General features: G+C 58.4%; 1 protein-coding gene across 1 annotated transcript; it reads right to left on the bottom strand.

Moving 5' to 3' along the window:
* Positions 1–502: 502 nt before the first annotated feature.
* On the bottom strand, positions 503–18,497 carry LOC126037203 (adenylate cyclase type 10-like). Its single transcript, XM_049797468.1, has 24 exons — positions 18,375–18,497; positions 18,149–18,257; positions 17,741–17,845; positions 16,584–16,622; positions 15,791–15,934; positions 14,854–15,059; positions 14,323–14,409; positions 13,155–13,346; positions 12,919–13,040; positions 12,205–12,281; positions 11,706–11,895; positions 10,742–10,794; positions 9,186–9,339; positions 8,275–8,467; positions 7,661–7,747; positions 6,895–7,178; positions 6,134–6,270; positions 5,130–5,246; positions 3,832–4,086; positions 2,796–3,134; positions 1,779–1,993; positions 1,289–1,396; positions 953–1,131; positions 503–680 (listed from the first exon to the last, which is right to left on the bottom strand). The coding sequence occupies exons 1-24, from the start codon at positions 18,495–18,497 to the stop codon at positions 503–505; spliced, it is 3,693 nt and encodes a 1,230-aa protein (XP_049653425.1).
* Positions 18,498–22,839: the final 4,342 nt, after the last annotated feature.

Below are 22,839 nucleotides of genomic sequence, written 5' to 3'. Positions count from 1 at the left end.
TTGCGGTGAGCATGCCAATTCTTGTGGTGAGCGAAGAGAAGTTGAGTTTTGGGAGTTAAAGGATCCCTGGTGTTGTTTCACCTTAATCCTGACGTGGGAATCGGCAAACCCGAGTCATGGTCCTGAGAAGTTGGGACGTGACACCCCCTAAACCCTGGGAACCCCTCCCCTTTAGCGGGGGAAAGACAGGGAGCAGCAGTAGCCGGCTGCCCGTACGTAGGTGGTGAGGAGCAAGAACAACAGAGAGGGCTCGGGTTTTAGAGGCCTCTGGTTTTAATGCGACCTCAAATCAGAAGCGTCTTCCATCAGGAGCCTGCACAAGGGCCTGCGAGAGAGCTGTAGCCATCACTGATGGAGCCGCCGCAGTAGCCATCAACAGAAACGATAAGACAGCGTACCATTCCGTGCCGCAGAAAGAAAGAAAGAAAGGCCCGACTCCAAAGGTCATAATGACGGAGCTGTTTAATGAGGTAACTTCATTGCCACCCTTCTGGGCGTAAGTCTATCTGTGGCAGGAGTCTGCTGCCCGATAGGAGTCCGCTGCCCTGTCCGTGTTGGCCTTCATGCGCGCTGCCAGGCGGGAGAACGTCCGTCCACTGGAAGTGCCCTCCAGGCTGAAGAGGTGCTCCAGTAAGGAAAGACAGCAGCTCTGCCGCAGCAGCCAGGCTAGCCTCTTCCTCCTGCCACACGAGAGAAACTGCTTGGCCCAGAGGCTCTAGCTGTGCAGTGCTAAATGGACAGGGCCGGGGGAAAGCAGGGTGCAAGGAGGGAGGGAGTGTGGGGCTCTGCCGTCCCCTGGTCTACCCGCACGTGGCTCCTTACTGCCTCGGTCCTGCTAAGGCCTATGTGTCAGGTTCAGGGTGGCCTCAAGCCTAGGCAGGTTGGGCCGGGATGCCTGGGACCAGGTGGGAAATGGCTCTTCCTCCCCTGGCTTCTCAGTTCTGCTTCTTACCGGGCCTCCTGCGGAAGGGAGGATACTCTTCTGGAAACAGAAGAGGCACACGGCAACTTTTCCACCTGAGACTTGACAAAGGCTCCAATGGAGGTCCGGGGGAATTGTCTTCCGAGCAGGCTCAAAGCCTCCCTGAGCATTTTCTTTGCCAGCTTCATGTGCCCCATATGCCAGCAGACCTGCAGAGGAAAAGGGAAGCATCCTGATATGGACTAGTTGCCCAGGAGACTGCAGGAATCTCCAAGTGGCTGGAGATGCCAGGGATATCCCCTGCAACCGCGGGAGGCATCCAGCTCCGTCCCCCGGGAGATCCCTCCAGACCTGCCCGTCTCTTACCTCCCCTTTGAGGCTGAAGAAGGTGGCCTCTTCAAAGCAGGCTATCACATCTGCTTTCTCCTCTAGCGAGTTCCTCAGGACCTCCGCTTCGTTCAGCTTCATGAGGGCCTTTGCGCAAGCACACAGAGAGCAGGTGAGCGTGGGTGCAGAGCCCATGGCCAGCCTTGTCCTCCCTCGTCATTGCCTCTGGCATCTGTCTTAAGAGGGCCTGTTTCTCCCCCTGGTGACGCCCGCCCAAACACAGTCACACTGTCTCAGAGCACAGACAGGCACCAGTGATCCTTCAGACTGCCTCCCAGCTAATGCCCCCCGTGCTAAGGGCACAGTGCCTTGTGTCTCTTGCCGCAGAAGAGGCAAACCAGAGGAAAAAGTCAGGGTCTGACCCCAGCATTTCCCTTCCAAGGTCCCGCAAAGGCATGCCCGAGTGCAGCGGCCAGGCAGGCAGGCAGGCCTCTGTGCACAGTGCGTGCTGGCAAGCAGGGCAACTCACCATGTAGCTGTTGGAGACATGCAGGTAGGCAGCCGCAGACTCCAGAAGGTAGTAGAAGGCTCTGGCAGCATCGCCCATCGCCACGTAGTGGCGAGCCAAAGGCACAAGCACCGATTCCACGATGGCTTTGCATTCACATGAGCATGTACCGCTGTGCTTTCTGTCGGTCTTGCTGGGCAGCTCAGCTGTCTGTTCCCTCTTTGCCAGAAACCGTCCTGCCACACTAGTCAGAGGACGGTTCCCAGGAGAAGAAGAGAGCAAAGAATACACAGGCATCACCTGTACTGCTCTTTCTCCCCACAGAGATGGCATCAAAAGCCCTTTTTCAAAGCAGAGCACGAGGCCACGGGCACGTACGACCCGTACAGGTGCTTTGTAGGTAGGGAGAAAGAGACAAGCTGGGCTTTCTGTCACCTCTTCCCACAGGCAAACCACCCGAGTCCCCGGGGCAGGTTTTCCCCTGCAGATTTTGCAGTGCTACTCTGTAGGAACTGGAAAGCAAGGGCTGCTCCAGTGTAGTGCGATGATCGCTCTGAGACCACAGGCTTCCTCAAGCCCTCCCTCACCTCCACGGCCACCTCCTCCCACCTCCCACCCCACAGAAAGCCTCTTCCCTAAGCTGCAGTCACAACCGGCAGCCAAATGGCGGCGCTTCCTTTGTCTCCTCTGGACACCCTGAGCTCACTGCCTTCCAAAATCATCAAAACCGTGTCTGCTCACCCAAAATCCTCCTCCAGGAAAGCCTGCTGCTGCTGCAGAGCACCTGCAGCATCAGGAAAGAAAACAGGGGGTTAGACACCTCCTCACATACCGCGGGGGAAGAACTACTCTCCCTCTCCCAGCGGGCTGGGGATCGCAAGGATCCTTGCAAGGGTCGCGACACACTGCGGAAAGTCTGCAGTGGCCATCCTCACCTCCTGGGCTCGTCCCTAGCAGATGTCCTCCCACCCCATCCCCAGCACAGCCCCCCCTGGGGTCCTGGAGGGCCCAGGCTGTGAAGCATGGTGCACAGCATACCCTCAGGGGCATGAGTCCTATCCCTCTTCAGCTGTTCTCCTGCGAGCACCAAGGCCTCCCAGCTGTGAGGGTCGCCCTGCTCAGCAGGGCCCTGACTGCTCCCTCCCTCCTGGCTGCTGGTGACAGTGAAGCGGTGGAAGGCAACAAAGTCCCCTTGGCTGCAGCTCTTGCATTTGTGCGCGTGCCGCTCCAGGAAGGCGGCGCACTTGCGGTGCAAGGCGACCCGCTGTCTCTCGGGCCACAGCTCGTAGGCAGCCTCCCGCAGCAGTGGGACACAGAAGACCAGCACGCCAGACTGCCGCTCCGTGGTCTTCTTGCTCAGAGAGGGTCTCTCCACACCTGCAGGGCAAAGGGCCTTTGCATCAGCCTGAGCTGGGGCCAGGGCTCAGGGCCGTCCCAGCCGGGGCATGAAAGTCATGCCTTGGTGAGCATCCTTAGCGGCAAACCAGCGCTGCTGCACACCGAGCCTTGCAGGATGAGGCAAAAGGGCCCGCCTTGCCTTGCTGATGCTAGCACAGCCCGGGGGACACAGTGCTCAGCTGTGCTCCAGACAGGAGCTGGGGATGTTGCCGCCAGCCGAAGCAAGCCCCGGCCAGTGCTTTCTCTCCGCTCCTGGCAAGGCAGTCCCCAGCCTCCTGAGCTTCCCCTGCTGCGCCACAGGGGAATCAAAGCTGAATAAAAGCCTCTCAAAGGCCCTGGGGCACTTTGGAGGCCACCTTTGATGCGGATGCCGCAGGCAGCTGGGAGAGGATATCGGTGATTGCACATGCCCTCCCGTGCCTGCGCTACAAGCGGCACTTGAAGGCAGAGGAGCAGAGGCACTTGGGACAGCTGGTGGGAGCTTCCCTCCAGCGCAACGCTAGCGTTCTTTGAGATTGACTTGTAAGATCTTTGAACAAGCCATCCCGAACCGCCATGCCTGCCTGAGCTCCACCCAGCCATTACTGGGGCAGAGGGGGGAAGTGCACCGTGCCCCGGCGAGCCCCACCAGGACACAGCTGGGAGCTCCCTTGGCCTCTTCACTGCTACCACTTACCACTCTCTGCCTGCCGAGAGCTGCCTGGCCCCTTGGTAGGATCTCGGACATCTTCTGGCACCTCTGTGGTTTTCAGCCACTTAAGGATGTTGTCGCTCACCAGCATGTCCAACAAGCAATTCATCTCGTGCCTGATGCCATGAGGAAGGATGTGTGACAGCAGCTGGGTGGTAAACACTGGCCCGATGACAGCTGCCAACTTCAAAACCGTCTGCTTCAGTGGCTTTATCCGGTCCAGCTGGGCCAGCGCAATCTCTGTCAAAAAGAAGCAACACCTCTTTCTCTCTTGCCTGTTCCCCATGCTGAGGCTGGAGAGGCTGGAAAGTCTCAACACATGAAATGGGGTAGACTTTGGCCTCTTCTCCTCGGCACCGCACCTGCTGGGCAATTGCAACCCAGGGCAGGCGTCTTCAAAATGGCTCCACACCTGTTGGAATCGCAGGCCACAAGGCCTGGGGAAGAGCGAGACGCTCAAACAGACGCTCGCCCCCCTGGGGTGAGGAGGGCAGGATCCAGCAGGTACATGCGTCCATGATGCGCCCTACCAGATCTGGAGTAGGGTTTTGCCCAACAGCGCACACAGAAAACAGAGAACCTTCCCCACAGCAGAGGTGGACTCAGAGCTCCCCACAATGCCTCTCTTAACTTGGCCAGAAAATAATATGCCTTTTGTTTGGGGTTTTTGGTTTTTTTTTGGGGGGGGGGGCGCGCGGGGATGGGACAGAACAACGTAATAGCAGGAATGCTTTAGCATGACGTTTCTTCGAGGTTCATACAAATGGCTATGGCTAGAGAGGAGGGACAGTCGTTGACAGCTCCCCCATCCCGCTCTCCTGGTATGGGGGGATTTCCGTGCCAATTCACAGAAAAAAACAACGGATCTGGTTTGGATTAAGTGCCTTGAGAGCGCCATTAGCTGGGGAGCTTAAAAAGAGAATAGCGAGGGCAAAGTCGCGATCACAGCTGAGTCAGCGGCAAGTCAAAGACTTTTCCCAGCAAAGGATTTGCTTCTGTGAGAAAAGGGAGCCATTCTAGTGTTGCACCAATAGCCTTTTCTCTCCTACCTGCTGCTGGAAAGCAGCCAGCAGGCTCACAGCTGGTTCACACCCAGGAGGGGTAAATGGCTGCCCGCAACCCCAGGCCTGTTCCTGGTTGCACTGGAGCCACCTTCCCAGCAGAGCCCCCAAGCTGAGAGGGTGACTCTGCAGCACACAAATGCCCAGCCTCCCTCTAGCCAATGCCCCGCGAAGGGGCCCCAGCACAGCCGCGAGCCGGCAGAGCGGCTCTCGGTCCCTCACCTTTCAAGGTGGTGGGCAGCACCGTGTTCTCCGGGTTCACGTCTGGTCTGATGAAGCAGACCGTGCCATCGTTCCCCGCGCTGGAGCTCGAGGTTGCTGTGAGGGGTGAAGCCTCAACTGCAGAAGCTGGGTGGAGCAAGAGAACACGACTAAGGCAATTTGCAAAGTCACTTGCGGCTTGCAAACGTTTCAAAATTCACCTGAGATGGGACAAGTCCCACTTCACATGGTCCAGTGCAAGCGCACAGACCTGCACGCGCTGAACGTGGTCATTAAGCACAGCAAAACAGGTTCCCACTGCAAGCATTTCTTTGCATAGCCCTCCCAGAACAGGCAGGTGTTCTGCCTTCAGACCAGCTTTCCCAAACAGCCCCTCAGTCAAAGCTTCTGGAGTGCCTAGGGGGCAACTGAATGCCCCGCGACAGAAAGCAGCAGCATTGCTGCCTTCGACAGGGCTACCTCCGCAGCCAGGGAAATTGCCAGTGATCATGCAAAATGCAGCATCAGCCCCGGCTGCTCCCAAGGCCACAGCACTCTGGCTGGCATGGCGCTCTCGGCGGCATTGCCACCGTTTTCTTCCGTTACCACACCCTTGTGGGGATTTATGGGTTTGAATTCAAGTTTCCCAGGCCCGTCCCTCGCCTCAAGCTGGGGTTTGTTCTCAAGTGAGCTGGCGTTGGGCCAGGGTAAATTACGTGCCCATTAGAATGCCTAAGAAACACCAGAAACACATGTGCTCTGGAACCATTTCCCCCGTGTTTTAGACCCCCAATCCCCCCCGCACCCCCCCAAGAATTTAGGCCCCTCCAAGCCACCACAACTCGCCAGCCCCTGCTTTGGCTGTCCCAACAGCAAGGCACGCAGGAGCCCACGCCTCCGCCAGACCACGTTCTGCACTGCTGCAAGATCTGACTCTGCCCAGATCAACGGGGGAACGATGGGGCAAGACTGTGCTGCGGAGAATGCGCCACAGCAACTCGCTAGTCAGCAGCAAAGGTGCTTACTGATCAGGCTCTCCCAGTTGTCTTCTGCTTTTCCACCCCGCCTCCGGGTGCGGAACAAGAGCATGTTGTTGCAAAGAAGGCAGCCCAGCAGCTCCTTGCAGTAATACGGGATCCCCGAGCTTCTTTGGATCAGGAACCTGGACAGGAGCAGACGCGGCAGTGACCACCACAAGAGGAGTAAAGTGAAACACGGTTCAGGTGGGCAGCGAGTCACTTGGGCAATACAGGGTAGCCAGCATCTTTGTCACAGCTGCACCTCGCCTTTGAATGGGACAGTCCTCTGCTGGCTTGGGCTTTTGGGCCCCCCCGAACCTCCGGCCTTCGCTGAAGTCCGTGGGAAAAGAATTGCGGCCAACGGCCAAAGCGCAGAGCAGCGAGCCCTGCCTTTCCCCTCCTCAGGAGCCTAGATCCTCTCTGGCAGCAGGGCAGGCCTCTGTCCCAGGGAATCTCCCCCACAGCCTGGCCACCTAGACCAAGGCCTTTTCACAGCCCAGCCACACTTGGGCTCGGGACTCTTCCTCCCTTCCTCTCTGTGCAGCCGCGAAGGGCTGACACTTCCCACGCTCTGTGTCTCGGCAGTGGCCCGCTCTCAGCTCACGCCTGCCAGGACAAGGCATAACAAGCAACCCACCTCCTAGAGTACTCGCTAGAGTCGGTGATGCTTCTAGTGGCCCTGCGCTCCCTTTCCGGGGGGGCTGATTCCCGCCCGTGGTCTGCATAGGTTCAAGCCCTCAGGAGGAGCTCCCCTGCCTCAAACTTACCTCGCTAGATCCCTGGAGATGCTGTCTACTCTAAGGTTCTGGCAGACCTCCTGCACCACAGCTGAAGGTTTCAGCTCATCCAGATGAAGATAGGTGATTTTCTGGGACATTGTGCTGTCTGCTGCAGCTTTGCAAAAGCCCTCTCTCCTTGGGTAGCCCGGCGCCAAGCTCATGACCATGAAGTAGGAGACATTTCGGAGCACGGGTGACATGATACTCCAGGAGGCAGGGTCGATGAAATGGGCATTGTCGATGACGAAAATGCCAAATTCTCCTCCAATGGACTGAAAAAAAGCAGGATGTTCTGAGGACAATCCAGTGGAATCCCAAGTGTCTTGCAGGGGAGGAGACTGAGCCTCTGTCTCTTGAGAGGATGCTCTGAAGTCTCTCCCCAGCTGCTTCCCTGCTCAGAAGCTTACTGACTCAATTTCTTTGAGATTTTAAGGTCACACCTAACACCACCTGACCTGCAGAAGGAGGCAGCTTGGGCAAGGGAATGCAGAAGCCATTGCTCCTTGTCCAGGGTACACTCGACGGGAGGAAAGCTATGGGGTGTGTTTGTGGGGCTGCGTGGAGGAGGGGGGACGTGGGGGTGGGGGGTTTCTCAGGCCCCAAAGGGCGATGGCCCGGGCGTGTGGTCCTCCCATGCACTCACACTGCTGTGGTGCAGAGTCTGCAGCCAGCAGGCTTGTTTTCCTTCTCTGACCCAGGAGGAAGGAAGGAAGGAAGGAAGGAAGGAAGGAAGGAAGGAAGGAGAAAGGCTCACCTTCTCCAGCACTTTTGCCCAAGTCGAGTGCAACTCCTTTTTTCTTTCAATTCCACGCATCTCGCGAACCTTGTCCGAAACGGGAAACTGGCCAGAAAAGCACAGTCAGGCAGAAGCATCGCTCCGGGGCTAGGCACATGAACCCACCAAGCAAGACCGCAGAGCAAACTGCCCCTGCTGGCCTCAGCACCTTAGCTCTCCCCAGCACAGGTGCAAGGAGCCACAGTGGGGGCTGCACCTGGAGCCCAAAGCAGAGGCCCTCTGCTGAGGGTCGCTGGCAGAGCTGGGGCTGGGGGGTGGGCTGAAGAGCTGGTTCTCTGCCTGTAGGAAGCTTGGGCTGGCTGGAGCAGACCACTCGCCCAGCACCAGCCTCTCTCCAGTGCCACTTCCAAGGTGCTGAACAAGGCACCAGGCACTGCCAGATGCAGCGCAGGACATGAACTCACCCCAGAAAGGGAGCCCCCCAGGGCCCAGGAATGGGAAACCTGTGCTACCACCCCCACGATTCCCACCCCCGAGCTCAGGCACTCCCAGCAGCGCGCCCACACAACATCAGACCCCGAAAAGCTCATGAGAAGGCCTTCTCCAGGGCCAGAGACGCCTCTTGCTCTCACCTCGACAAGGAAAATGTCATTGAGGAGACAAAAGCTGCTCTCTTCGATTGTCCCTCGGAGCTTTGTCTGCAGCGTGCACTGCCTGGCACCGCACGGTTCACTGTCCTGGAGGCCCAGGGCCCTGGCCATCAGCGTACGGATGGCAGAGAAGGACTGCCTCACGTTGGCCTCTAGCAGTTCCATGGCAACTACCCTGCCGTGCAAAAGCAAAGGGGACTGAGATCCCCAACAGCCCAAGCCTTCTAAGACAAAAGGGGTGCAGATGCCCTTGGGGGGGTGCTCGTCAGCCACTCGTCTCAAAGTGCTTCCCAGAGGAGGCCAAGCTTTTCACTCCTCATACGAGAAAGGGCACAGAGGGGCAATTGCTGCCAAGCCACTGGGAGAGCCGGCTCCAGACTCTTGTGTCTCCACAGCACCGGCCCAGGTCTCGCTACGTCCCCCCTGCAGAGGAACTCACGGGGCTAAGGGGCAAGGATGGAGCAAGTGGTGGGTTTGCCTTTGGGCTCCAGACCTTAGCAGCCTGACTCCCAGACCACAGGAAGGCTTTTCTGCCCCAGTGCTCCTTCTGGGAAGGAGCAGAGGGCAAGCAGGGCTTCTGAGACAGGCCACCCTGCTGTCTGTTGCATCTCGAGTCAGATGAAAAGCATTGGGCTCGGGCTCTTTCCTTCTATCTGTGCCTGGCCCAGAGGTGAAGGAGGAAAGGCCACGGCTCAAGAAGCCACCTCCAACTCCCCAGAGGTGTAGAGGCGGGAGCAGAGCATGCAGGTGCTCCTAGGGAGAGTCTCCAGGAGGCCTTCTCGGGAGGCTGCAGTCCAAGGACCAGGCGCACCAGCAGAGGGGACGGACTGTTCTATGGCTGCCAGGTGATGGGCAGGGGCAGCATCCCAAAGCTAGAGGTCAAAAACCTGTACCTGTGGCCAGCAGCCTGGCCTAAATAGGCCAGTTCGGTAAGTAAGTGGCTCTTTCCGGAGCCCATCGTGCCCTCAAACGCCAGGATGTGGCTTTGTCCTAAGTCCTCATAGGCTTTCAAGCAGCTGCCAAAGCGGTCAATCTCCTTCTCCCGACCTGTGAAGACAAACAAGAAAACCAGCTGCTGGGCGTGCTGAAAAGCAGAGAGATGCCACTTTGGCTGGCACCCTCCACCGCAGTTCCCTGTCCTGCCACCACTTCCACCAGCCTGCCTACAGCCAGGCCTCCTTCCTGCCCACTCATCCCAGCTTTTTTACCTCTGCCTTCCCCAGAGCGGCAGCCGGCCCGCCTGCCCCACAGTGCAGCTTCCATGCCTTCTTCCCCGTCCCGCCACCCTCTGCCCTCCCACAGACACAGAGGTTCAGCCGGCCCCGTGCAACTCCCCGCAGCGATCCAGCACAAGACTGGAAGAGATGATGCGAGTCGCTGCAGCATCTCCTCGCTGTAGCATGAGCCACAGGGCACTTCCTGGGAGCTGAGGCAGCATCTTCAGTGTCTTTTGGCTGGGCTAGAGTGAATTTTCTTCAGTGATAGCTCCTATGGTGCTATGGTTTGGATTTGTGACCAGACATGGGCGTTGATAACACAACGATGTTTTGGTTATTGCTGAAGAGCGCTTGCACAGCGTCAAGGCCTTTACCATTTCTGACGCCGCCCCGCCAGCGAGCAGGCTGGGGGCACGCAAGAAGCTGGGAGGGGGCACGACAGCCACGACAGCTGACCCCAACTGCCCAAAGGCCTATTCCGTACCATATGATGCGGTGCTTGGCAAGAAGAGCTGGGGGAAAGAGGGAGGAAGGGGGGACGTTTGGAGTTACGGCGTTTGTCTTCCCAAGTCACCGTTACGCACGATGCAGCCCCGCTTTCCTGGAAATGGCTAGACACCTGCCTGCCCATGGGAAGCAGGGAACGAATGCCTGATTTGGCCTTGCATGCTTGCGCAGCTTTTGCTCTACCTATTAAGCTGTGCGATTCTCTTCCCCATCCCGCTGGGGGGAGCGAGTGGCTCTGTGGGGCTGAGCTGCCTCCCGGGGTTAACCTGTAACAGGGCCCAAAACCTCCAGCAAGACACCGAGGGATTAAAGGCACCCCGTGGGTCCTGACATTGCCATGTCTACGCCCAGATGCTGCCAAGAAAGGATCTCTGAGGAGTACAAGGGGGAGAACCCACCACCGGAACTCTCCGTCAGACTGGCAGAAGGCAATCGCTTTCCTGATCCCAAAGACCGGGATCAGTTTAGCCCCCAGGCGTGAGCAGCTCCCTAGCTGAAAGGTACCTTCGTACCAGGTCTGGAGCAGGGCAAGGCAGCACCAGGCGCCTCACCCTGCTTTCCACCCCAAAGAGGTCAACCAAGTAGGGGCCGAGAGAGGCCGCACTTCCTTAGGGCCTCTGCAGCAACACCATCCCTGGCAAAAGCTTCTCCCGCCCCAGCGTGGCGCTAAAAGTTACCAAGGGGAAGAAACTGGGCTTCAGAAGAGCAAGGCATTCTCCACCTACCCAGTAAGGGGGCGTACTCTGACCTCTTCTTGGCAAGACCCATGCCAAATATGCTAGAAGCAGGGGAAAAGAAAACACCAGTCAATTAGCTGGTGAGAAGCCAGGGGACACAGAGAAGCAGCCTGGCATGGAGGGGCAGGATGTGCTCCTCGTGCACCTGCTTGTCTTTCGGGCAGCATGTTTTCCCCTGTATGCACCCCCACCCAAAGTTCAAGCTGCACGCTAGGACAGCTTCAAGCATAAAGAAGCCCAACGGCCATGGCAGAACAGCAGAACGTATCCAGAGGCCACCACCAGAGGCCAAACCAAGAGACGCTGCAGACACGTGAAAGGAGCCAGGGTGTGCTGTTGGCTAGCACACGCTGGCCAAGAGAAACAAGTGTCTTGGAAAGGAGGACTTGTGTCACTGAACGGGCTGGGATGCCAAGCACCTAGCACCTTTGGCTCAACTCCTCCTGGAGTTTCCAAGAGATGGCAATGTTAACGTTCAAACCGTCATCCAAAGCGAAGGTCAAATCCTGGCCCAGAGGAAAAGCTGAGGTTTCAGCAGGACGACATGAGGAAGGGTGTCCCCACGGTCCACATTTCCCCATGGGAACCAGGCTGGCCCAAAGCTTCCTGCTCGGAAGCGGCTTGTCCCAAAAACCTCCTTGGGTCAGCATTACCAGGGCATGTGGTGGAGCAAGCACAGCTGAAAGCCATTTGGACAGAGCCTGCAAGGCCAGGTTGTGTCTGCCAAGACAGACTAACCTTCCCCATCCCTGGGGCTTCACTCCCGCTCTCTTAGCAGCAGGAGACAGCAGGGGAGAGAGGCAAAAAGCCTCCCGCACCAGGGCTTCTGACCGTCTCAGCCACAGGCAAGGGAGACCAGCTTGGTCTCTCTCTGCCTAATTCCTCTTTGCTGGCCAAGGCTGCACCCTTGATGACACAATCCCCTCGTCCAGCCCTCTCGGAGGTCACTCACCTCTTCTTGGTGATCCCCACATATTGATAGAGAGTGCCAGGATGACTGAGGCCTTTCATCTTTTTCTCCGGCAGCTCCTTGAAGTAGTAAGGGGGCAGCCGAGAGGAGGCGTAGGTCACTGCATCACAGGACACCAGCCCAGGGTAGTGCACCATCATCCGGGCTGCCAAATTCACCTTCTGGCCAACGACTGCCAGAGAGAGAGAGAGCGTGCGAGAGCGTGCGTTGACGTACCCGTGCGACCAGCCCCGTGGCGCCCTTCCAGGCCAACGGCTGCCTCACCTCCAGCACAGGCCAACCCCACAGCGGGATCAGCAGAACCCAGGGGAACAAACGGCCACAGAGCCCGTTCTCCTGCCACGGGCCAGGACCCGCACTGCCCGGGCCGCTCCTGACCGGCTGCTGGGAAAGCCCTCTCCCAGCCCGCCTTCCTCTTCCAGAGTGCTATGCTTAAGCAGGCCCACGCCAGCCTCCCGCGCCTCAGACACACGCCTCCTACCTGTGTATTCATGCCTCAGAGGGTGGCCGGTGACTCCGCAGAACACCATCCCACTGGTAACTGCAACAGACACTGCCCTGGCACACAGGGAAACAGTGCAGCTTCAGCAGCGCCCCAGGCGCAGTCCTGCCCGCCCAGATTCATCCCTTCCCGCATCTCCCCTCGGCGCTAGCCTGGGCCACCTGCCATCCTGTCCTGCCAGCGCGGGTCCTGGGGACGTGGAGAGCTCAGGGGCGCAACATACCCACGTTGCAAGGGACAAAGGACAGGGGTAGAGCGCATGTGGGATGTTTTGGACACTTCCCCTGAGGCCACTTTCCCTGAGCTGCAACCTGCAGAAGGCCACAGCCCTCTCATGAGCAAAGAGGGAGGGAAGAAGGCACCCGCGATGTCACTGCCTGCGATGGCAGCAACCTGAGATCAGGTGGCTGGACCCCATCCCTGTTCATGGGCCAGTCGCCCAGAAGGGCCTGCCTCTGGCACCAAGGAGCCTCTTGCCCTTGCAAGGGTTCGTTCCAGCACGGTGGCTAGCAGGGTGTGCTTGGCGGGACTCCGCCTGGCTGCCGAGGGCTAAGTCCGGGGCTTGCCTGCCACCTCTCAGGGCACTGCCTCCTTCCTGCCAGGGACAAGGCAGAGCAAGCTAGAAGACACGTCTCTTTCTGGGAAGCCCCCTTGCGCCATCCCAAGCAGCACGCACCCCCACCACACACTCACTCTACTTCCATGAGCATCGTGGAGCAGGAATTGAAGATCTGAATAGCACTCTGCAAGGCGTGAATGCTCTCGTAGGGCAGCTTTTCTCCACTGAGGCCAAACACGCAGAGGAACATGCAGCCCTGCCAAGGACGGATGCAGCACATCTTGCTACAATGCCTAAGAGGGAGCCTCTCCCTCTTCCTCACCGCCCACCCCCTCAGGGTGGGGGGAAGCGATTGCTCCCACACACTCACCTTATCAAACAGGACGATTTTGTTGATTTTGCCTTTGTGAGGACAGAGGATTTCTAGCATCTTCCTGCTGGCATCGTGGATGAGGGTGCGGATGTCCACTGTGCTGATTCCTGCAGTCAACTGCAGTTGGACGAAGAGGCTGGTGACCGGCCGTAGCTCAGAGAAGAGGTCCAGCGGCACTCTGTCATCAAGCTGGAAGACAAGAGCAGGATGGCTTCACCAGCCTGCTCTCCCGGGGGCTTACTGCCCATACCAGACACCGAGGGAGAGCAGGCATACTGGCAATAGCAGGTACTCCCCGAGGAAGGGCTGAATCCTTCTCTCAGTGCACATGGCGGGCAGGCTGCCCAGCCTGTGGCAGGCAGATACCGAATCATTAACGCAAATGACAAAGGAGAGAAAGGTGCTCCGGTACCACCCCATCCTGGGACGGGTGTGGACACGAGGGGCGACCCGCAGGGATGCTCTGGGGACTTCAGTGCAACCTCCCCTTTATCCCACCACCACCACCCCGGCGCATCCAGAACCATACCCCCAGAAAAGACAGGCAGACAGAAGTCTGCCGCCCACCACCCGTATCTCTCTGAGGACAACACACGCAATGGTGCGGCACCAGTGCCCCCTGGCTCAGTTTCCCCGCGCTGTCTTCTCAGGGTGCGTTTCCTTCTCTTTGTCTGTTCTCGTGAGAACTCCATCTCTGCAATGCACCACTTCCTCTGCCCTCCAAAAATGCAGTCCCCAGCAGTGGTGGCCTGGACGTACCTTCCCGAGAGCAGCTCCTGACATGTACTTGCTAAGCACGTCGTACGCATTAGCGCCACCGGGCAGGAGAAGAGCAGGTCTCATGGCACCTGAGGAGAGAAAAAGCAGGTGGTCGCTGGGAGGACAGGACTACGAGGTGTTGGAAAGCAGGGGCTGGCACGGGAAACGGGGGAGAAAGAGTCTTCTGCCTTTGCTCATGTTGCCACCTCCAGATGCTCACGGCAGTGCTGTCCCCTGGAGGGAGAAGGCAGCAGCAGCCACCGCCCCAGCTGATGCACGCGAGGGCCAAAAGCACGAGTGCCAGCCGAAAGGAGGAAGAGGGCGCAGGTGGTTCCTCTCTGGCCCCTGAAGCAGCCAGGCCCCAGCTTTCCAGGCAAGCCGCGAACAAGGTGAAGTTGGCACTCACCTTCCCCTTCCAAGCGCTGGCTCCTTGGGTGTCGTACAAGCTTGCGTAAAGCGTCTTGGCGTTCTGACCAAGACATCGGATCCATGCCTGTAACCTGGAGACACACGGCGTGAAGGCACTGCCACTGGCCTCCCCAGGAGTCCCAGGGGACAAAGCCTGCCCTCCACCGTCACTGCCCAGAAAAGGGGAGAACAAGCCCACCTGGCTGGATGGGACAGCAGTGCTTCCTCAGAAGCACCGGAGCTGGGCAGGCATCACCCAAGCATCCCCCAGCTGTCAGCAACAGCGCCATGACCCACAGAGGACATGGCTGGTGGGGCCAAAACCCTCCCAGTGCCTCCCGACCCCTCAAACCAAGCAAGCCCAGACCACTGTTACCCCTGAGAGGGAAGGACAAGAGCTTCAGCTGCCCACCCACTTCCACAGCTCCAACTCTCTCCACATCCAGCTCCTCAGCCTTCTGACACCTCCCTCCTTCATGTCCAGGTCTGGGTCCTCAAAATGGCTCTACAGGCCATGCCACCCACCTACCTTCACAGCTCTTTTGCCTGCAAGGCGCCTGGTCCTGAGCCGGTGCTGCTCACAGAGCTCCCAGGAGGTGGCTGAGAGGATTACTTCACCTGCATTCGCAAGCTCTTCCGCCTCACAAACTTCATCCAGGGCCTCGCCACAGATCAAGAAGTACTGCCGCCTCCTGTCTCCGACTACCAGGAGGTCCACGGGCCCTGCAGAGATCCCTGGTGAGAAAGAGAGGGAGAAGCAGCACTGACACAGGGAAGATTTTGAGCTCTACAGCCCCCAGCATCTCAGCTGTTCAGAACCTAATCTGAAGCCCAGTGGGGAGACTGGCGTTATGGAAAGGGAGGGCATCCTCCATCCTACTCAGGGGCATACTGACACAGGTCCCTGAAACGGGTGTCTAGAAACAGACAGTGTGTTGAGAGTGCCGGGTGTCTTAGCCAGCTGCCTGCCCAGAAGCCCAGCAGCCTGCCCAGAAGCCCAGCAAACCAGGCGGGCTTGATCACTGCCTGCTCTGCTAACGTGCAGGCAGGTTGTAGCTGTCTGCTTGACAACACCCATGACAGCCTGCCAAAGCCCTTCCCAGAGCCATGTGCAAAGCAGCTCCCCTTTGCTCTTTGTGAGAGGCAGGGGAGAATCCAGCAGGGCAAAGGATGCAAAGCTGCCCCCTCCCCCCCGAAAAAATGGAAAGATAACTACCTCCCACAGACATTTGTGCTAAATCAGACATTTGAGGACCCTAATACTTGATCTGACGCCCGCTTTGCCTTTAAGCTTCCTCTGCATCTGCAAATGCACGCAAACCCAGCAGGCCTGGTCTCCCATCCCCGCCCAGACTACAGCTGGCCCCTTAAATGCTCGCAGGAGATGCTTTCCTTTGGCACTAGCCCCAGGACGGATCCCCCCATTCCCTGCCAGCGAGAAGCACCCCGTGCCACGGCGCCCGTACCTATCTTCAGCTGGATCTTCTGACCCACGTGCGTGTCACGCTTCCCATACTTCCTCTGGATCTGCCGGCTACACTGCAGCACCAGGCTGATGGTCTTAGCCAGCTCCCGGGGTGGTGCTCTCCACAGCACCAGCACAGCATCCCCTGGGGAAAGTGAGGGAAAGGGAAAGGCTCTGCTGAGACCTGACTCTCCCCGACCTGCGCTCAGTGGCAGGGACAGCAGAAACCGGCCGACGCGCTGAGGAAGATGGGCCTGTGGGAGGGCATCGTCCTGGAGGGCCAAACCCTGGGCACCGGCACACCTCTCCTCTCCCGGGCCAGCCACAGCAGCCGACAGCCGGCAGCGCTGGCACCCCCTGCCCCGAGCGCTCCTCTGCAGCTGCAGCACACCAGGGCCTCGTCCTGCCCTCGCAGCCTGGCAGCCCGAGCTCCGCCATCACCAGGGCCTCCCCGCCCCTCACCACCACCCCGACACACACCTTTGGCTGCGCTTTCTCGGGGGTCTCCTCCTCTCAGTGCTTCCTTGTCCCCCCACCCCCAGCCCAGGGTCCTACCAGCAGGGGCAGAATGAGGGAGACAACAGCCCTTGCCAAAGCCAAACCGGAGGCAGGCAGGCCCCGGGAGAAAGAGAAGCCTGGAGAAAGGGCACTGCACGGGGGCTGCGTGAGTGGCCAGGACGCCGCCTCAAGGTGCTACACAGAGCCTCTTGAGAAGCAGAGCACAGCAAATGGCCGCCACAACAGGTAAATGCTGCAGGTCAGCACACGTGGGCATCGTCGTCCTAAGTACATACCAGCAAACTTAAAGATGTCTCCTCCAAAAGTCAGCACCTCTGCGGACAGAGAGAAGGAAAGGAAGAGTCATGTGGACACCTTCTTCCAGAAGCCACAGAGCAAGCCCCTCCGCCCCGAGAGGAGCACCCAGGTGAGGGTGCACCGTGGGGCACAGCCCAGGAAAGCACCACTCTGGCCTGCCTCCCGGGCTCACAGGGGCCACAGCCCTGCTACGTGCACAGCAGGCACGGAGGCAGGCCTGCGAGCTGCCACCAGATCTCAGAAAGGTGGAGGCTGGAAGGGACCTCTGGGGTCCATCTGGTCCAACCCTGCTGCTCAAGCAGGGCTGCACAGAGCCAGCTGCCCAAGACGGTGGCTAGATCATTTTTTAATAGCTCTAAGGAGGGAGACTCCACAAGCTGCCTGGGCAACCTGTGCCAGCGCTCGGCCACCCTCACAGTCAAAAAGCCTTTCTTGACGTACAGAGGGAACATCCTGGGTTTCAGTACATGCCTGGGGCGTGGCCTCTGCTCCTGACACTGGGCAGCACTGGAAAGAGCCTGGCTCTGTCCTCGTTGCACCCTCCCTTCAGGTTTTAGACACATTACTAAGATCACCCCCCAAGCCTCCTCTTCTCTAGGCTAAACAGTCCCAGCTCTCTCAGCCTTTCCTCATAGGAGAGATGCTCCAGACCCTTCATCGTCTTTGAGGACTCTCTTGCTTTGCTCTACAGGGGCTGCCAAAGAGGTGGCCACCAATGTGCTCACGGTCAGCTTAGAAGGGTCAAGAAGTCCCCTGTGAAAAGGCGCCCGCGAGGGTGTCACAGGCACACATATATCAGCGCCAGCATCCTCGGGTCACTTGTGCGCTGGCACTTGCTGGATGCCCCCAGCCTGCTCTGGGCACTAATGCATCACTGAGCCGGGTGTTCATGCCAGAAGCACAGAGGAAGCTGCTGAGAAAGCGGGTGCCTCCTCAGCCACAGGGGGGGAGCAGAAAGGACCTGCGCCCGTCTTGACTCACCGGGAGACCCTGGCTGCTCTTGCTGTTCCTGCAGGCCACAGAAAGCCCCAGCCCTTGCAAGGAGGCAGGACCAGGCTGCCCAGCATGTCTACCCCCACCCTCCATGAGCAGCCTCACGGCCCGATGGCAGACAGTCCCGCAGCACGGCTCTTACCCTCCAAAATGTCACACAGGCAGGAATTGAGGGTTTGCGCCAGCTCATCAGTGCCTCTGTCTGGGCCGGCCCTCTGGATGAACTTCTCTGTCAAAGCAGTGAAACCTGTAACAGGGACACCCAGAAGTCAGGAAATGCCCACGTGGGACAAAGGACCTGGCAGCCAGTTCCATGCTGCCCGGCCCGAGAACCTGTAGGTCACACCTTCCCACGCGCTGGCTCAGTGCTGGTGGTGGCAGTGGTTGACCGCCCAACATAACCCGTCCCCCTCTCTTTGGGCATCCCAGCAGAACACCTCAGCAGTGACAAGGTGGCCACTCTGTCTGAGGAGCCGGGGCAGGGCTCCAAAGGGCCTAGCGTGTCCCAAAAAGGCTCGTGTCCGTGGTTGCTCCTCCCTGCTCACCCCACCTGAAATATCCGCAAAGAGCAGCACTCCTTGGACAGCCTGAACGGGACTGATAATCTTGAGGTAGTCCTCAGCAATGAGACTGGGGAGAAAAGCTGCTGCTTTCTCCAGCTGTGAGTGGTAACGAACGGTTCCTCTCCCAGGCAGAAGCCATCATCAGCGCCCTGTGGCACACGGGGTACCTCAGGAGAAGATGGCCGTGCCCAGCTGGGAGGACGAGGACCTCACCACACAGTGCGAGTTGCACAGTGAGCCCGGGGCCTCTGTGCGGGACTGGCCCTCTGCCCTCATGGCGGTGCTCACAATCATCTGGCAGTGACCTCCTCCGTAGGTTATCACTTGCTTACCCATCATCTGTCCTCAAGCAACACAATCAGCTAACAGCGACACCGTCTGTATGTCATCGCCTGCCGAGCAGCTGCCGCCGTGACCCAGTCTCCCTCCTTGACGCTGAGCCAATGACTCGGAGGCAGCCAGCGCCGCCCCACTTCTTGGAGGACAGTGCCGAAGGGAGGCTCGTGCAGCGACCCGTCGCTGAATTTGCAGCTACCTAACTAAGGCCTTGCACCCTAAGAATGGGTCTTTGGAGGCTCCAAATGAGGCTTCGTACCCTAAACGAGGAGCTTGGCCCCTAAAATGAGGCTTTGGGCCCTCCAAATGAGCATTTGAACCCTCCGGATTGCAGACTGGATCCTAAAAAGGAGACTTTGGAAGCTAAAAACTGGGGGTTGGGGCCTGAAAATGAGCCTTTGCACACTGTAAATAAGGCTTGGGCCTCTACAACGGAGGCTCTGGCCCTTCCACATCAGACTTTGGGCCTTCAGAATGATGCTCTGGGCCCTCAAAAAGAGTCTTTGCACCTGAAGAGTGGGGCTTGGAACTGATGAATGAGGCTTGGACCCTAAAAATGAGGCTTTGGACCATAAAAAGGAGGTTTCCGACCCTAGAATTGAAGCTTTGGACTCTAAACCTGAAGCTTTGGGCCCTAAAAGAGGGGTTTGGAGCATAAAAATGAGGGCTTGGAAACTCAGGATGCAGCTTGGAGCCTCAAAGCAACTGGCTGGATCCTAAACATGATGCTGCTCTATAAAAATGAGATACCTGTTCCTGTGCACGTAGCACCCCTGGTCCTGGTCCTGGCCCTGCTCCCTCCCTTGCCCCAGCTGCCCCCGGCCCATCTCTCGCCTGTTTCTCCTGAGGCCGCTCAGCCTCTGCCCTCTCCGGCAGAGGAACTGGGCCACAAGTGACATCACAAGCATCTGCACAAGCCAGGTTCCTGGGCCTGCCCTATCGGCAGTGACATAAACACCACCACAGGATCCTAAAAATGAAACTGTGGCTTCTTCAAAAAAGGCCATGGGTAATGAAAGACAGGTTTGGACCCTCCAAATGAGGATTTAAGCCCTCAGAAGCAGCCTTTGTCACTGCAAAGAATGGGGGAGATGCTACGAATACGCTTTGGACCCTGACAACAAGGTGAACCTATTGGTTCCTCTATGGCCCCCCGAAAGGAAGCTCTGATGCCAAATACAGGCCTTTGGGCACAACATTTGAGGCTTAGAGCTGTGAAAGGCGGGTTTCGACTCTCTGAAGGAGGGTCAAGGCCTTAAGAATGGGGCTTTGGGCCCTAGAAATGGTGCTTTACAAATGAAAATGAGGCTCTGAACCCTGAAATTAGGTTTGGGGCCCTCACATGATGCTTTGGTACCAACACCTAAGGCTTTGCACCCTAAAAATGGGTCTCTGGATGCTCAACATGAGGCTTTGGGCCCTCAAAATTGCAGGCCGAATCCTGAAAACGAGCCTATGGCCCATGACAAGGAGGATTTCGTCCCTAAGAAAGAGGCGTTGGAAGCTAAACATGAGGCTTTGGGCCTGAAGTGAAGCCTTTGGACCCCCAAAACGAGGCTTGGCACCTTCATAATCAGACTTGAAGAAATCGTTACTCACAGGATTTAGTCCTCATCACGACCATCGCTCTTCTTGGCAGCAGAGGGGAAAGCTCTGGATGACAAAGGACATCAGGATGCGCTCCAGAAAGAAAAGACCAGTGCAAGAAGATCGCCGTCACCTAACTGCAAAGGAATAATTCTAGCTCAATGAAATGGGTACCCAAAATGAAACACACAGAACAGCATCCGTCCTTGAAACTCTTTCAGTGTCAGTTTTAACTGCTGCGGATCTGCCGGCAGACAAACTTACTGTCACAGGGCCCCAAAAGGAGTACTAATGAGCAAAACAGAAACTCTGCCCGTAGCCCCTATCTATCTAGCCTGTAAAGGTAAACCAGCTCAGCCTACAGCTCCGAAGGTAGAGACCAGTCCATGCTTACATCCTGTGTCTACCTGCTCCGTGATCTGTCTAGAAACTGAAATCAGAATCACCTTTGAAAGAGGATGGAACTTGGGGGGAAGGGGGTTGAAAGGAAGACATTGGTGGAAAAAAGGAAAAGTGTAGGCATGCAACGCAAAATGGAAGGAGCCAAGTTACCCCACAGACCAGCTCGGGCCGACTCGCTTTTGCTGGCAAAAAGCTGTGCAGCTTGGAGGGAAAAAAAGCAGACTTTGGTGCTGGGATGCACACAAACGTCTGAGTTCAGCTCTGAAACAGCAGAAAAACCTTGTCAGGGCTCCTTTCCACTGTCCTCCTACCTGGGTGCATGCTGCAACTTCCTTGTTTCCCTGAAGTCCTCCCAGACTGACAGGGACGTGGCATCTGTCCAGTCCACGTGCCACGACGAAGGAACGGTTCGGATCATGAAGCGGGTAGCAGATAACTGCATCTGCAGAAGCAAAGGGGCAGCCACGCCTCAGCTTCAGAGATGCCCAAAGCTGCCCCAGGAGCCCTCGGGGCCCCAGCGTTTGCTTGGCCCTGAAGCCCCGCAGGGCCTTGCCAGCACTGGGGAGCCCCAGGGACAGAAGGGAAGGACGGTGGTCAGCCCCTGTGGGGAGAGTGACAGGGCTCTGTCCTTCCTTCTGGCCGCAGGAGGATGCCCCGCGCCACGCCAGGACAGGGTGTCTCTCCTCCTCAGCCCCAGGGGAAGGTGAGGCCTGACGAAGGCCCTGGGTGCTGGGCTCAACGTGGGCAGTGTGACCGGGCCCAGAGCCCTGTCTCCTGCCAGGTGCAGGCCTGGCCGAGGCCAGCGGCTCCCGTCATGCAGCTCCTCCTGCCCGGGGCTGTGGCTGGAGCACAGACCGACCCGCATTTTGGGAAAGACTTGCCAATCCAGAGCAGATCCCCTCCTGCCCTCTCCTGTTCCCTCCCCTCCCTCCCTCCCTGAGCAGGCCCAGACCCCACGAGCAGACCGGGGAGGTTCTGAGGGAGGGCAGACCTGCGCACACACCTTGCGCTGCTGAGAGAACAGCTCCAGGTGAAATGGCCCCTCTCGAAGGCCGTCTCTCCGCAGGCCCAGTGTCCCGGCTGGCTGAGGCGCAGCTGCGCTGAGGCGGGGGCAGCTGGTGCAGGGCAGCTCTGTGAGGAGAGGCCCGGGCTGCCCCTGCTGTGCCATTGGCCACGGCTGAGCCAATCAGCGGAGCCGGTGTTGGCCTGTCAGTCACTGCCGACCTGGGGTGGGGCCGGGGGGGGCAGAGGCCCAGTGGCCTGAGGAGAAATGGGGGAGAGACGGGGTGGGGCAGCCGGGGCGAGGGGGGGACCAGGGGCAGTTACAGTTGCGGTTGGTTACAGTTACAGTTGCAGGGGCAGGTGGTCTCGCAGTGTGGACGGGCCTGGGGGAGACCTCATCAGCCCTGGGCCCTGTCATGGCCCAGCTCACCAGCCCTGGGCCCGAGTGCTCAGCCCCAGGGACAACCCCAGCACCAGGGTCAGAGCAGCTCCTGCTGCTGCCCCGAGGGTCGCCAGCCCTGAGCCAGAGTGCAGGTATCTGAGCTGGGAGGAGGTGGGAGAGACTGGAAAACAATTCATGGAGAGGAGGCGATGGAAGAAGGTGCAGCGTATGTGGCACCTGGGATTAACTGGCACCCTCTGTTTCGTATCTGGGTCAGTACCGTACTTGCAGATGTGTTGTCCCACAAGCGGGGGTCGGTACCCGGTGCGCAATAAGCCAGTCTTACGCGCAGAGCTGAGAAATTGGCTTCTTTCATGTCTGCGCAGAGATGGGTGCTGGAGGGTAACTCCACAAAGCTGGCACACCACACCAAAGAAGAACGATGTATTTCTTCCGTTACAGGATTAGTAAGAAACCACCTAGATGGTGCTGCTTCTGTGGATCCTGAAGGTGGTGACCCCCAAGCCTGGGAACTCCCAAACCCGGGACTTCCGAACCCCAGCGACCCCCAACCAAGGAACCCCCAAGTCCAGGACGCCCAAACATGGGAGCCCCAAACTCTGGGAATGCTGCAACTCCCCCGACCCAGCCTCCCCAAACACCGGGGCCCCCTAAACCCCAGGCACTCCCCGAGGATTGAGACACCCAGACCCCTAGAGCCCCCAAATTCCAGAGCCCCCAAAGCCTGGGGATCCCTCAGCCCTGGAAACCCCCAAACCTGGGACCCTCAAACCCTGGGGACCCCAAACCTGGGACCCCCTGTGAGGGACTGAAAAAGTTAATGTCTCAAACATTGTGGTGGGGCAAGTTCTGCTTAAGGGCATAACAAGGAACTCTGCCCAGCAAGGAACCACAGGTGAAAAGCAGCCCATCAGCACCCCATCAGCAACAGGAGAGGGAGGGGAGGGC

Source organism: Accipiter gentilis, unplaced genomic scaffold (genome assembly GCF_929443795.1).
Source record: "Accipiter gentilis unplaced genomic scaffold, bAccGen1.1, whole genome shotgun sequence".
NCBI lineage: Eukaryota > Metazoa > Chordata > Aves > Accipitriformes > Accipitridae > Astur > Astur gentilis.
This window is presented reverse-complemented; position numbering and strand designations above follow the sequence as displayed.